The 15017-nt window shown below is 34.1% G+C and overlaps 1 protein-coding gene across 6 annotated transcripts in view; it reads left to right on the top strand.

The window, feature by feature from the left end:
• NOL4 (nucleolar protein 4) overlaps positions 1–15017 on the top strand; it is a 414205-nt gene that overhangs the window by 116514 nt on the left and 282674 nt on the right. For all 6 annotated transcript variants that reach the window (XM_044920884.1, XM_044920883.1, XM_044920885.1 and 3 more), the window contains 3 exons: positions 2151–2262; positions 3173–3285; positions 9238–9370. In XM_044920884.1, the coding sequence (XP_044776819.1) occupies positions 2151–2262; positions 3173–3285; positions 9238–9370 (358 nt within the window). The remainder of the gene's footprint in view (positions 1–2150; positions 2263–3172; positions 3286–9237; positions 9371–15017) is intronic.

The following is a 15017-nucleotide window of genomic DNA, read 5'->3' on the forward strand; positions in this document are numbered from 1 at the left end:
TTGTGACCCTTACAGGTACTCTATTTTTCAGAGTTAAACTATAAAAGAAATGTAATATGATTAATAATAATTATTAAAAAAATGGATTTGGAGCGACATAATGCTAGGACAAGTAATACAGTTGAGTCAGGTCAATGGTCAATCTGTCTAGAAGGGATTCCTACACAGGTGCCTTCTTAGCATCGGGAAAAGGGCAGATTGTGGAGAGCATCAGGACCCTGGAAGCAAATTCAGGATGTCTTCAAGTCCATCATTTGCCCATCATTTTTTCAATGGAAGGTTTCTCTTTTATATAAGTAGAGAAAGATGTAATAGAAATCCTCTATGAAAATCAATCGGACATTCTTCTCAAATCCTCTTTGTTGAATTTACTGGTCAGCCCCATAGTTCCAATGGACTATGACTCCATGTGAGTTAAAATATCAGGACCAGGCATGTCTCATGGATTTTTTTTTAACTTCGGAATTGCTTTAATATAGGTTTTCAGAGAGTCAGAAAAAAAGAAAAAAGATCTTTAAGTTAGATAAACAAATCAGGCAAAGGTGTGAGTTCCCTCAGTAAAATAGATGAATAGGAATCAAATTTGTGTGTGTGTGTGTGTGTGTGTAGTTAAGGGAAATAACATAAGAGAAAGTGAGAATTTAAATTGTGTATATATTTCCTTATTCAATAACTAATATAAAACAGTTTGATGAAATACTTTCAAATTGTTCTGTTTATTTTTCTCTCATGATTCTTTGTACAGTATGAAGAAGTATGTTTTAAAACCGGACAACAAATTTTAATTTACAGAGGATAGTTATATTAAAAACCCTAGTAGAGCTGAATTTTAATACCTGTGTATGGATAAGCCACAAGAGATTTTAATTGTGGACTTATACCTTCTCTTTGGTATTCTTATGGCTTTTTTTGCCCTGATCTAGGATAAGTGATGCAAACTGATTTTATTATTAAATTCAAGGCAAAGTACGCTTTACAATTTTGGATTTTAATATGTGGGGTTTCTTCAATGGTGTGCTCTTTCTACAGCATGAATAAGTAAAAGTTGACCCCATCACTATTAATGGAATTGGTGTAGACTTGTACTTAACTATACACAAACTGCATATTTTCTTTCCTAGCTACAAACTTAAAATACAGTAGTGTTCGTAACAGCTGTGCGTGCACCTGAGAAATTGCCTGTAGCATTTATGTCTAATTCCCAACTCATTTCTTCTTCTTTATCTCATATTTCATGTACCAGTGTTAGTGTGATGATGGAAGACTAATGCCCTGTATCACACTTCTTAGTAGCACTGCCTGAGTCCATGTCTGCTTTTATTTAGAGAAATTTAACTATCTGTCAGCTTCCCTTCAGAAGTTATTTGCTTTGATAAGAGAAATACCTTGGTTTTTGAAAAGTTAATATTTTAAAAATTACTGACAAGAGTATTGATTTCTAATGTGATTCTAGATCATGGTTCTGAAAATAGAAACTCTGTATAGGGTATGGGGAAAGCTTGCTCTGACACTCAGTGTGAGCTGTTGTGGACATAAATTATGAAAGACTGACATAAGATAACAAATGGAAGAAGTGGCCAAAATGCATTTCCAGGTGTGTCATTTTCTGTGGAAGGGATGATTCACTGCAGTAAATATGTACGAGTTCTCTTAGAATTATCTGTTATTTTCAATTAAAATGTTTTGAAAAGCCATAACGAAGAAATGCTCATTAATTCAAAGTCCAAAGTTTCTTGTTTCTAGTTGGGGCTAAATTTTTTAAAATATATGTAAAATTGGATAAAACTATGGTGGTGCTAGCAGTAAGTTTAAAAACAACATTGACAATTTTTAATAAGGAAAATTCACTATAGACTATCTGCACACTGTGATTACTTTTCCTAAAAGAAATGCAGAAATATAAACATATATACATCCAGATGTGGTTGATTTTTTTTTCTCCACATCACATTATTAGCTATTATTAAGACACATGCAATCAAGTTGGATAGATATTTCTTGAAATGATGCATGGTATGCAGTGCATGCTTTCATTGTGCTTCCTGCCATTATGGAATAATGCGTCTTATTTGGAAATACACTGATCATTTCTGTTGACTCAGGCTCAGTCAGCTTATATAATAACACCTCTATTTTGTGAATCATTTCAGATTTCAGAGAGCTATGCCTTCCTACCAAGAGAAGCGGTGACACGGTTTCTAATGAGCTGCTCAGAGTGCCAGAAAAGAATGCATTTAAACCCAGATGGAACAGATCACAAAGGTAGCCACAGTGTCAAATAGTGAGACTTAAAGTAATTCTATTCATAGTGGCAATTTATATCCCACATTTTTATAAAAATGTGGCAGACTGAAACAGTTCAACAAGTCAGATCATCTCATTTATTGGAGTAGGAGGCAGTGAATTTTGAATATCCACTTCCAGAATAATTCTGTGCCCATTCTCAGAAGAAAGGCAGTTTTGGCTCTGGCAAATAATTTTTTTCCTATAATAATATTTTAGCTTTCACATATTGTGTGTATTTCATGGTATTTTAAATATATTTAGCAAGGAAATTGATGTTCCATCAGTGTCCTTTTAAACCTACCAATTCCTTATTTGTGAAAGTGATGAGTAGTATGGAGCTCCCTAACTGAAAATTTTTATGTGCAAGTTATAATTTGTCTTTAGCTCTCATTAAAAATTATTTAGATGATTTTCCTAATCTATCAATTTCTCTCAGAGTTTAAATTCATCTCAAAGATACATTTAGGGTAGCCCACTCCCATATGTTGGGGGATGAATAGACAAAAAAGAAAAAGATAAAAGAAAAAAAACTGCACAAATTTCCTTTTTCACTCAAGTAGCACATAGAGAAAGTAGTTATGCAGCAAAGGAGAAAAATACAAAAATACAGGTAATTGTGTTTAATCACTATATTGGCTTCACCCACTGTTACTGGGGTATCAAAAAGCTCCCCTAGAGTTAGAGGTAGCTAATTTATCTGTAGCGTTAATTTGGCCCATACACCTTTTTATGGTTATTTTTTTTCCTACAACCCATCCATAATGCTACCAATCTCCTGAAGACTTGGTATCTAGAATCCTATTTCAATTTGAACAAATTGGATCATTCTGAAATTACAGGTAGAATTGGTATCACTTTCATACCCATTAAAAATGTTTCATTACAGATAATGGAAAACCTCCCACTTTGGTGACCAGCATGATTGACTACAACATGCCCATTACCATGGCCTATATGAAGCATATGAAATTGCAACTGCTAAACTCACAGCAAGATGAGGTAAAGCGGAAATATCTACTTCCAAGTCAGAATGAAGTTTGATAACCATGACTATTGTATTAAGCATGACGGCATTGTGAAGACGGTAATTTATTTTTTAATGAAAGGAGTGTCACTGGGATTGCACAGATGGAGAAACGGGCAGAAACTTCTAGTCCTTGATAGAGAGTCCCTGTCTCAACGCAGCTACCTTAGTGCTCTGTGGGAATGTGTTCGTTCCCAGGAAAGATTCATTTCACTTAATTAACTGCCATCAAGCCGGCCTTGGTAAAGGGCTAGAAAGTTCAGGGGAAAGCATCCCGAATGAGTGAGTATCCAAGGAAAGTATCCAAGCCTTTAGTACGAAGGCTATTTTGCCTGAAGTAAAAAAAAAAAAAAAAAAAAGTCATTTTAATAGGTATTTCAAGTATAATAATTTTTCCACCATCAAAATCTTTCATAGGTTTTAATGCTTTTTTTTCCCTTTCATTAGTCTATATATTAGTTTGTCTACTTCTCCACATTTTCTAGAGATAAGTTCGGTGATTCTTCCTAATTAGAGGTATTTCGATGTTTCAAGTTATTCTGTTTAATTTGTATGGTAAGAATCTAGAAATATGCTTGCTGGCAGGTATTAGACACAAATGCACATTTGTTGAATATTCTCTAGGATACTAATTAACTATTCAGTTTGGTGAAAGAATCTCAAAGACAGGGACCAATTTATATATATTCCCCCCAAAACCTGTAGCAATAGGGACTTGGGAAATCCTAAACTAGTTTAGTAGCCATTAATTAATGGGCACATTCGGATTATCAATATTAGGAATAGTTTCACAGGCTAATACATACACTGCTTCTTGAAATTTCTCAAGAACAGGAAATGTGGTTAAATATTTTTCAAATACAGCATTACTTGGTGAAGTATTATAAAATTCTTTCAGTATTACTTTGTTGAGCTTACTTTATTAAAACTCGGTTTTTTGTTTTGTTTTGTTTTCCTCTGTATTTGAACAAGTTTAATCTCAAAACTGTATTTATAAATTTGTTTGATCTCAAAAAACTAGTAAGGGTACACTCTATGAGATGATCTGCATTTGTACAATGGCAGTTTGGATTTCATATTACCAGATGGCTACATATAAATGATTAAATAAATAGTAGTAAAATCATTGGGTTAAAGACATGAAAGATAACTAAAAAAAAACATTAATGTCTATTTATCCCAGAGAATGGAAAAATTATTCCCATCACTTATTATATAATTGGAAAAAAATTTAAAACTTTATAAACTAGAGCTGTCAAATTATTTGTAGGAAGCTCATTCAGATGTTGGTACATTTATTTCTAGGCTAAAAAGTAAGAAGATCAACTTTGTGCCAACAATACAGCCCACACATGCTGAATCTTTCTGGCTTCTAAAAAATCATAAGTATTGCACACAAAGGAAGTAGATCCTTTTAATTTATAACTGGATTAGGAAAATAACTCTCATCCTTACGTTTTGAAGATACCAATTGGATGTACACTGCCTTAAAAATATTCAGATAAGTGACTGCATTTTTTGCAAAATTTTAGAAGTCATGATTATTGAAAGATAGGAAGGTGATTAAGTAAATCACATGAAAAAGGAATTCAAGTGATACATTTCTTTGTGATCAGTTATATTTAAATTTTAATGTGTTAATTCAATTACTTCAACAAATGTTTATTGACTACCTTCTATGTAACTGGCCCTCTTGTAGATAATGGAGGTAAACAGTGAGTAAATTGACAAAAATCTTACGTTTATTAAACTTAACTTCTAGTGAGGGGGAGAAAATGAAGTAAGTAATGAAAGTGTGTTTGTAAGAAGATGCGAAATTCTATTAAGAGAGATAAAGACAGGAGTGGGAATCCCTTTAAGATTACAAAATACTTTATCCAATGTAAGATCAGTTGACTTTCTTATAAATTGTTGACGGAGTTTAAACCAGGATAAACTTACAGGGAGGAAGTTTGGCAGTAATTATTAAAAGCTTTTAGAAGTTACTCATATGCTTTGACTAGAAATTTGTACTAAGGGATGTGGTGAATAAAACAATTTATATATTAGGATGTTTGTTGCATTGCTAATGGTGAATAATTGGAACTATTTTCAAGATCCAACAATGAGGAACTGTCAGATCTTCACTGACCAATATGATAGCCACCAGCCCATATGTGGACATTTAAATTTAATTGAAAATTAATTAAAATTAATGAAAATTAAATTTTCAGTTCTTCAGTTGCACTAACCATGTTTCAAGTGCTCAATAGCCAAGTATGGATGGTAGTCACCTGACTGAATAGGGAGTATTATAGAGCCATTCTATCAGCACAGAATGTTTTTCTGAACATTACTGGCTAAATAACCAGCATTAGGGGCACCCCTGGAGCTTAGTGAGCTGCATGTTGCAGGTCCTCTCACCCCAAGATTCTGATTTTAGACCTAGTGTGTGACACCTGGTGATCCGAATTTTTAACAGTATCTACCCTCATGCACACTAAGGTCTGAGGTGGTACATTTCATGGGAAGGCTAATAATATAGGCTTTAAGTTGATTTGAGCATAAGGTAAGTGAAAAATAGAACAAAGAAGGGATTGGTGAGAGCAGTTTTCAAGCAATCTTATGGAAACCCCTTAATGTTTGATTGAGCAGCTTACACATTACTTGGTAGATTTGGATTGACTTGAATATAGCTGCAAATTTATGAGCAGAGAAGAGGCACTCTCTGAAGTGGAAAGATTAATTTAACAGTAGTCAATGAACAGGACTGGTGGGGAAGAAATTGGAGGTGGGTAGATAACTAGGAGACTATTATTCATCATTCAGGAAATGGGAACATGAGCTCAGGACAATACCAATGGAAATGGAGAGTTACATGGTACAGACTCTTTAGAGGTAAAATCTGGAACTTGAAAACTAAAATAAGATATGGAACAGATCAGGGATCTGAATTTCAAGCAACTGTCTTAAAAGGAAAAAGACGGGATAAAATTATTATAGTAAAATATTTGTTCTAATTTTTAAAAATTAAGTTTTAGGGAAGCAAATGCTATGATAACTGGCCATAGCTTTCATTATGATAAGATTTTAGTAACATAAGGAATAAGGTCACACTGTAGGATGTGAATACTCTTTTTCTGGTTATCATTCAGAATAAAATACTCACAGAGGGAAGAATTTAGATGAATGGCTTACAGATGATCATGAATAAAATAAAATAATATCATATCAATAAAGTTTTCTGATTCTTCACTCTTAGAAATCTTCAGTAATTTCTTTCCAGAGTGATTAGCATTGCCTCTATGTTGATAATAAAAAACCCACAGTACTGTATTTTATAAACTTTTGCCACCTCTTAAAAAACAAACAACAAAAGATAGTAATTTAATCATTTAATAATTGGAATAGAACTTACAGAATGAATGCATGCACTTAGTTTCATTAAAGGTCTTAAATCTAAGCAATTGGATAATTTATATTCTAATGAGTAGAATTGGGAAAAATGAATTATATTTCATAGGAAATCATGGAGGAAAATATTTAAGATAGTCACAATCATTAAGCCACTTATGATAAATAGAATGGTGATTTTTTAAAAAAAGAAAATACCAAGTACATTTGGTTATATAACCGTTTAATTTATTGTCCACGTTTCTTAAAAAGCATGCTGATATGAGTGTTATTTATTGCTGATAAAATGTTGATTATTCATAATGCGTTATAGAAGTTTATATAATCATTCTGTGGATTAGAGATTGTGATCTCTTTGTATCTAGCTTTTCTTTAAACACACATACAGTCTCATATACACATACGTTTTACACACACACATGCATACACATGCACACATAATATATATCAGATGGTATATATTGGAAATTAGCTATTTGTAGTATATATAATAAATGTTGATTCTAAAGACTATGTTTATGTAGAATACACAGCTATTTTATAAATACATGTTGGTCATCTTTACTATTAAATTTATTTTTTGTATGTGTTCATAAAATATAATCGATATGAATCCTATTATATGCTGTAGGATTTCCTATATAGTGTACATAAAAATATTAAACAGTTTTATACTTATTATATATCTGACATTGTTCTCACTACTTTAAATATTATTATATTTCCTTAATCTTTATATATAGCCCTATGAGATTGATGCTATTATTCCCATTTTATAGATGAAGAAATTGAGGCACAGAAAGGTTAGGTAACTTGCTTAAGGTAACATATTTAAGTGGCAGAGCATGGATCTAAATCAGTTCAGTCTGGCTCTAGAGAATGTGCTCTAAATTACTATCATATTGTAGACACTACATATAGTGTATATAATAAATATCTGTCACTTATGTGTGCATATATGTGTATGTATATGTATATGGTACACACTGATAACATTGATGTGCACATTGAATTCTGTTATTTTTTCTCTTTTTAACATATATATTTATTTCAGATGCTTTGGATTTTCTTAGAATTTAGAATTGGAGAAAACATAATGTACCGAGAGAGAGGGCATGCCGCCGGGAGAAGTCTATGTGGCTGATTGCCCAGAGGCCTCGCAGGGTGGCATTTCCTTGCTGAATTAATGAAGAGCTAGTGCTACTCAGTAGACCCAGACATGATCAGACCTTTCGTAAAGGAAGGACACCAAAATCACCTTGACCTGACCTATGGATCAGAATGCCAATTTGTTAGTCTACTAGAACGTTCCTGTCCCCTAACCATAGCAACTTCTTTGCTGAAAACAAGATGTCATTTATGAAGCCAAGGTAACTCTTCCTATTCAAAGAAGCTATTTTCTCAAGCCTGAGTGACTTCATATAAATCCCGGTTCTGGTATATAATAGTGGGATACATTCTTTAACTGCTCTGTGCCTCAATTTCTCAATCTGTAAAATGGGATGAATCCTGGGACCTGACTCACAGGTGGTGATAAAGCTGAAGTGAGTGAACAAATATAAAAAAACAGTTATCTGTAACATTAATAGCACTACAACTACAGCTGCTGCTAATTATTATATTAATGCTAAACTTTCAGATCAGACATTTATAAATTAAAGTCAAACCTGGTGATTTTGATTCAGTACTTACAGTATGTCAAAGCAGATTCCTCAGGCCCCTCTTCCTACATAAGCCCACCATTGGCCAAAAATCAATTCTCCAACAGGAGTTCGCTTCAGTAAAATGGCTACAGCAAAATATCTTAGATTGGATTTAAGTTCATTTTTGTCAGGTTTTGATGAACTGGGTCTTTGGAAAACTGGCCTTTTTGGTAATTTCTCCACTTGGTGACCTGGCTTTTGGGAAATGGGTCTTTCACACTTCTACCCAGAACTTCTTTTTGGGGTTACAGTACAGTGTATAGTCACTTATAACGAAAGAAGGGATGTGCTAAAACCTTGCTGTCAGTAAATGTGTATTTTCAATCTAGCCATGTAAGTTTGTCAATTATTAGAATCCATCCTGTTTGCCAATGACAGTATTTTGGTTAAGGTTTTCTTACTGCATCCTAAGATTTTTGCTTATAATATTTTATTAAGTAATTTATTTTTAGACTCAAAACATATACTTCTCTATATTTTGTATTTTGTGATTTGACTCTTCTAGGAAGTTTTTACTAATTAAAAAAATCCATTTTTCATTATTTAGGATAATTCACCAACTACATCCTTCCTAAACACGTTATTTTACCTTTTAAATATGCCTGTGCATAGATACATTGTTTGATTTTTCACAAATCTTGAAATTCTTTAAAGGGAGAAATTATTACATTATTTGTTATTTCAGGTATCTATTAATATGTAACATGTTTTGCTGAGTTCTGTAAAAGCTTACTTTCTGGCTAAACTCTAATTGACCCTGTAGATAAAATGGTCACTATTTGAATGTGTTATATTTTATGATGCTTGATGATATTTTAAAACCATTTTCAGGATGAAAGTTCAATAGAAAGTGATGAATTTGATATGAGTGATTCAACACGGATGTCAGCTGTGAACTCCGATCTTAGCTCCAATCTTGAGGAAAGAATGCAAAGTCCTCAGGCTCTTCATGGCCAGCAAGATGGTAAGCCTTTCAAACTGAATAAACACAACAACAGAAATCTGAGTCAGAATGTATGAAAACATCTCATTCTCTTGTGCCAATTTTTTATCTGTGCCTACAGGGACTGTGTACGCTCAGGTTCCATTATCCACTTTCACTATTTTTTGGATTCAAGTATTTTGTTTAAAACTAGTGTGACAGACTGATTTATAAACAGATGTTAGTTATAAAAATCCAAGCTTGGCCACGTTTTGCTCCCTGAACATAAAATGTGTCGTATCAGTGTGGTTTTGGTTTCTGCAATGTTTCCTAGCTTTGGTTTCTTGAGCCATAATAACCAAGAGTTTAAAAATGATCAGAAGAGTAATTTGGATGTTTTAATTTTCCTAAAAGACAAAATTGTAATTAAAAAACAACTTACATAAAAGGACAGTTTTACCAAAGTGATTTTGCTGGGTAAGGAGATTTTTGCTGGGATTTTGACCTATTTTATTCAGCAGTAAAGGGAAAAAAAAGATCATGATCTCTTATTCCTGGGTCCATTGACAATCCCTGAATTATCCAATTGTTCTTGACAGGAAGAAAACTGGATATGAGAAAGTACACTAGGCAGTTAATGTTTTAAGTCTCCTATTTGCAGAGATCTTTTAAAACTTATTTTGTAGATTTCTATCTTTGTAAGTATAGAATAATGTGTGAAAATAAATGTACCTTACGAGGGTCATTGTGAATGAAAATGAAGGGTTATAAATAAAAGGCAAATGGCCAATTTTATTCAACATTAGTTTATTATTCCTGTAATTAACAAGTTTACATGAACTTTTTTGACTGTATAATTTTGTGCCTACATCTGTAGATAGGGAAATGAAACATTTTTCTTGCTTTCTCTGATACTTGCTATTAAAAACTGGTTGTAAAAGATTATTCCTGGATTTCTAGTGGCTATTAGTGATCTGCTTTTGCTGTCAAGGTTTAAGAAATCCGTAGTTTTAAGTATACCAAAAGTTCAAAAAAAAAAAGTGGCAAGGGTGTTTCTTTTTCACAGTTCAGATGAGTCTAAAAGATGTTGGTGTCCTTGGCATGAATTACAAGGAAGGAGGAGCGCGTTGATCAGTGGCCTTAAAATCATATCTTACCCACTACAGAGTAGCATAGCTATTGGGATAGAAAGGACGTTTACTTGGGAAATTTCTAAGAATGAAGTTTTTCTGGTTTGGATATAAATTATCTTTTTTAAAATTATTTATTTATTTATTGGAGAGAGAGAGAGAGAGAGAGAGAGAGGGAGAGCACGGAGGGAGACTGAGGGAGAAGCAGACTCCCCACTGAGGAGGGAGCCTGAGGCAGGACTCGATCCCTGCACCCTGAGATCATGACCTGAGCCGAAGGCAGATGCTTAACTGACTGAGCCACCCAGGCGCCCCCATCTTTTTTCTTTTAAAATATGAGTAGACGTCTTCAGATTTTGATTTTTTATTGGAAATTGTCTAGCACTGGGATCATAGCATAACGGAAATATGTATCAGTGAAATATCACTCTACTAATATTTGTTCATGTGTTTTGCCTGTTTATACCATCATCTTTTTTAGTCTATAATTCTTGAGAATGTAAATAACAAGAGGATGTGTCCCATGATGCAAATTCATGGTTTTCTTGTTTGAAGTTGCAGTTGTGGATCTTTGGCTAGGGAATAGCTGATGTGATATAAATCTGTATTGATTTTAATAAAATCCAGTGGAATAATTTCAAATATTATTTACTCTGAGGGGAAAGTACTTTCTCATCATATATCAATGTATGCCTCAAGGATAAGGACATATCTAGTCATTCCTTCTCCAACCTAAGCCTAACCCTTCCTGCCTTTTCCTCACACTTCTCACTGAGTTTTCTCTTGCAGGTACTTCTATTCTTTTCCTACATACAAGCCTGGTGTAATAAATGTCCTTTTTAGAAAGCCTCCTCTGATCCCATTGTTACCTTCCATTCCGTGCCCCATTCCTCTGCACCATTCCCACAACACACTTTCCAGCAAAACTCATTTAAGGACTTGTCTCATCATCTCCACTTTCTCCCTTCTGCTCCTTCTGCTCATCTCGGGTAAGCTTTCATCCTTGCCACTCCACATTGGAGAGCCCTAGGGTGCAACCCTTAACTCTCTCTTCCCCTACATTCACTCTCTAGATGATCACATTGAATCATGTAGCTTTTAATACCATCTGTACCCTGATAAATCCCAAATTTACTTCTCCAAGCCCTGATATCTTTCCTGAGCTCAGGACTATCTCCCCCAGACACCTATATTTTAATATTCTTCAGAAGACTTATCATTGTATGAAATGATATTATTTTTCTTATTTATTAGCTGTTTCTCTTCTAAAATACAAATGCCATATTAATGAATAGATCTTATGTTTTTGATTTTCCTTTCAGTTGTCCCATTTGAGGTAGTTCTTGAATGCCTCATTATTAAAAAAATGAAAATATAACTTTTTACCATTATCATGATTTGCCACATAAGTTTTACATGTTTTTTTCACTTTTTTTACTTTCTCCTTTCCCCGACAGTAGCACTCTCCTAGGGAATCCGCACTGACCAACTACTGTATCATTCCATTTCCTCTGTACTTATACACACATACACACACATGAACACACCCAGACACACACACACACAAACATATGTACATACTCAGAAGATTTTCTCACCGTTCTTTTATAAAAATAAGTTCATATCATTTACACTATTCTGTATCTTGTTTTTCTCATCCAATATTACCTTTCTTTTAGAGCTTCCTATAGACGAATACATATATTATGAAATCCCTATATAATGGTGAGCAAAGACATGGTCCCTACCTTCATGTAGCACACAATCTAAAGGAATAAAATTGTACATGACATCACTCACGTTTGATTACTGTTCATCTACCCAATGTGGGGAAATTCCAGCCTCTGTAAAAATAAGAATTCGTGGTAGTAAAATTTGTAGTTTATGTCTATCTTTCTTAAGTTAATGGGGACTCTGAGTGCTAGACATATATTGGATCTAGGGGGTATTACTTTCTTGTAGATGGTGTACATTGATATTTGAGAGTCGTCAGAAGTTGGGGGACTTAGGATATAACAAATCCAATTTTGGGTGGGCAGTCCACGTACAGCTTCAATCTAGAGTAGTCTAGTCCAGAATTTCTCAACTTGGGCAAGATGGACACGGCATTCATTGTTGTGAGGAATATCTGTGCATTGTAGGGTGTTCAGCGGTGTCTCTGGCCTCCACTCACCACGTGTCAGTATTAAATCCTGTCTCCCAAATTGTGACAACCAGAAATGTCTCAGACATTGCAAATGTCCCATGGGGGGGGCATAATCTCCCTAGGTTGAGACCAACTGGTGGAGGCAGAGAAGGAGGGTCTGAATAAGAATCCAGTAAGATGGAGATTGAAGAGACCTAATGAAGAGAAGTTTAGAAGTGGAGGTTGGAGAAGAGTCGAGGAATTGTATTAAGTCTACTTTCTGAGATAACAGAAATGTTCTATATCTGTGCTGCTAGTAAGATAGTCACTAGCCATGCTGCAGCTATGGAGTACTTGAAATATTGCTAGTGCAACTGAGGGACTAATGTTAATTTTAATTTGATTTAACTTTAATTAATGTTAACTTAAATTTAAATAGTCACATGTGGCGGTGGCTATTGTGTCAGGTGGGGTGGTCTAGAATATTGTTTTACTCTGACTTGGCAATTAAATGCCTTTCTCTGTAGCCATGGGTTTGATGTTTCTGAAGTCTTTAGAGAAATTATAGGTGAAACTCACATTTTAACAGTCAGCTGGAACCCAAGTTTAATATTTGTAGAATATGAATAATGTAACATTTTAAATTTTAAATTGAAAGGTTCTATTTTCTTTACTACTAAGTGATCAATTTATTATTGTAAAGAAATTGAAATACTGTGATTTTTAAAAATCTTTCCCTATAACTATAACACAGGTAGGTATAATAATGTCTTTATTAGACAAATAGAGAGTTAAAAATCCCTTTTTAAAGTTTTTTTTTCTTCACTGTGGTTATGAAAGATTTGCAATTTAATCAGTACGAAGGGAAATAATACAAAATCATTTGGGGGATATATGTATATTATGTGTGTTGGAGAAAGAGAAGAAAAGAAGAGAAATATCTCGCCACTGGGCTAGATATTTAGGTAAAGTTCAAGAAGACATAAACCGGAACGAAGAATTTAGAAGAAGGAAAATTGATGTATAATATTCAGCTTCTTTTGTTTATTTTAAGATTATAATGCTTCCCTAAGTCAACAACAACAACAAAATAAAAGTAAAAAATGCGAAAAACCCCTGGATCTTAGCATAGTAAATATTTAACCTATTTTACCTTTAAAATATTGAGGCATAATTGACATATAACATATTAGTTTCTGGTGTACAACACAATGGCTTGATATAGGTATTTATTATGAAATGGTCACCACACTAAGTCTAGTTAATATCCATCACCATACATACTTACAGTTTTTTTCTTGTCATGGGAAGTTTTAGAATCTCCTCTTTTAGCAAGTTTGAAATAAACAATACAGAATTATTAACTGTAGTGACCATGCCATACATTGTATCCCCAGGACTTATTTTTATTTTATTTTTTTATAACTGGAAGCTTGTACCCTTTGTCTACCTTCACCCAATTTTGAGTAAAATATATTAAGCTATGTAAAACTTTACAGACTTCAAATAATTCCTGCAGGCTAAAATCATTTAAAGATTCCATAGTCACTTGAGTTAATCATAAAAGCAGGAGGTCCTTGGAGCTATCATGAAACATAAGTAGCTAATTGTGAAAGAGGCTCTCCTATGCAATGGCTGTGGTTTACAGGATTCCAAAAGGTATTCCAGATCAAAAAGCTTAAATATGGGGGCACCTGGGTGGCTCAGTTTGTTAAGCGACTGCCTTCAGTTCAGGTCATGCTCCCGGAGTCCTGGGATCGAGTCCTGCATGGGTCTCCCTGCTCAGCGGGGAGTCTGCTTCTCCCTCTGACCCTCTCCCTTCTTGATCTCTTTCTCACTCTCTCTCTCAAATAAATAAATAAAAACTTAAAACCATAAATTTTTTTTTTAAAAAAAGCTGAAAGATACTCTGTATTCAGGTGTTCATCAATTCGTGTCTTGTTCTACCATCCATTTAACAGCCAGCATAAAGAAAAGAGCCCAGGGACACCTGGGTGGCTCAGTCAGTTAAGTGTCTACCTTCGGCTCAGGTCATGATCTCCGGATCCTGGGATCCAGCCCCAAGTGGAGCTCCAGGCTCAGCGGAGAGCCTGCTTCTCCCTCTGCCCCTCCCCCCCCCCCCTCCCCCCCCTAGCTCCTGCACACTCTCTCTCAAATAAATAAATAAAATATTTTTTAAAAAATGGATTATAAGTAGAATGTGCTCATGTAGGCTCTGTCTTTGAATCCTGATTCTAGAAATTTGTGGGAACATGCCATAGCTCAAAAAATATTCTTTTTTCCTAATTATTTGTTTTATTCTGAATTTGTACATTCTAAAAACAGTTGATTTGTTTTTTGTTGTTGTTGTCTAAAGTTATGTATTAAAGGATGTCTGGCAAAATAAAAGAGCCAGTTTTAGAGACAGACTTGAAAGTTTCAGTTCAAAATAAAC

This window comes from Neomonachus schauinslandi, chromosome 14, assembly GCF_002201575.2.
Source record: "Neomonachus schauinslandi chromosome 14, ASM220157v2, whole genome shotgun sequence".
NCBI classification, from domain to species: domain Eukaryota; kingdom Metazoa; phylum Chordata; class Mammalia; order Carnivora; family Phocidae; genus Neomonachus; species Neomonachus schauinslandi.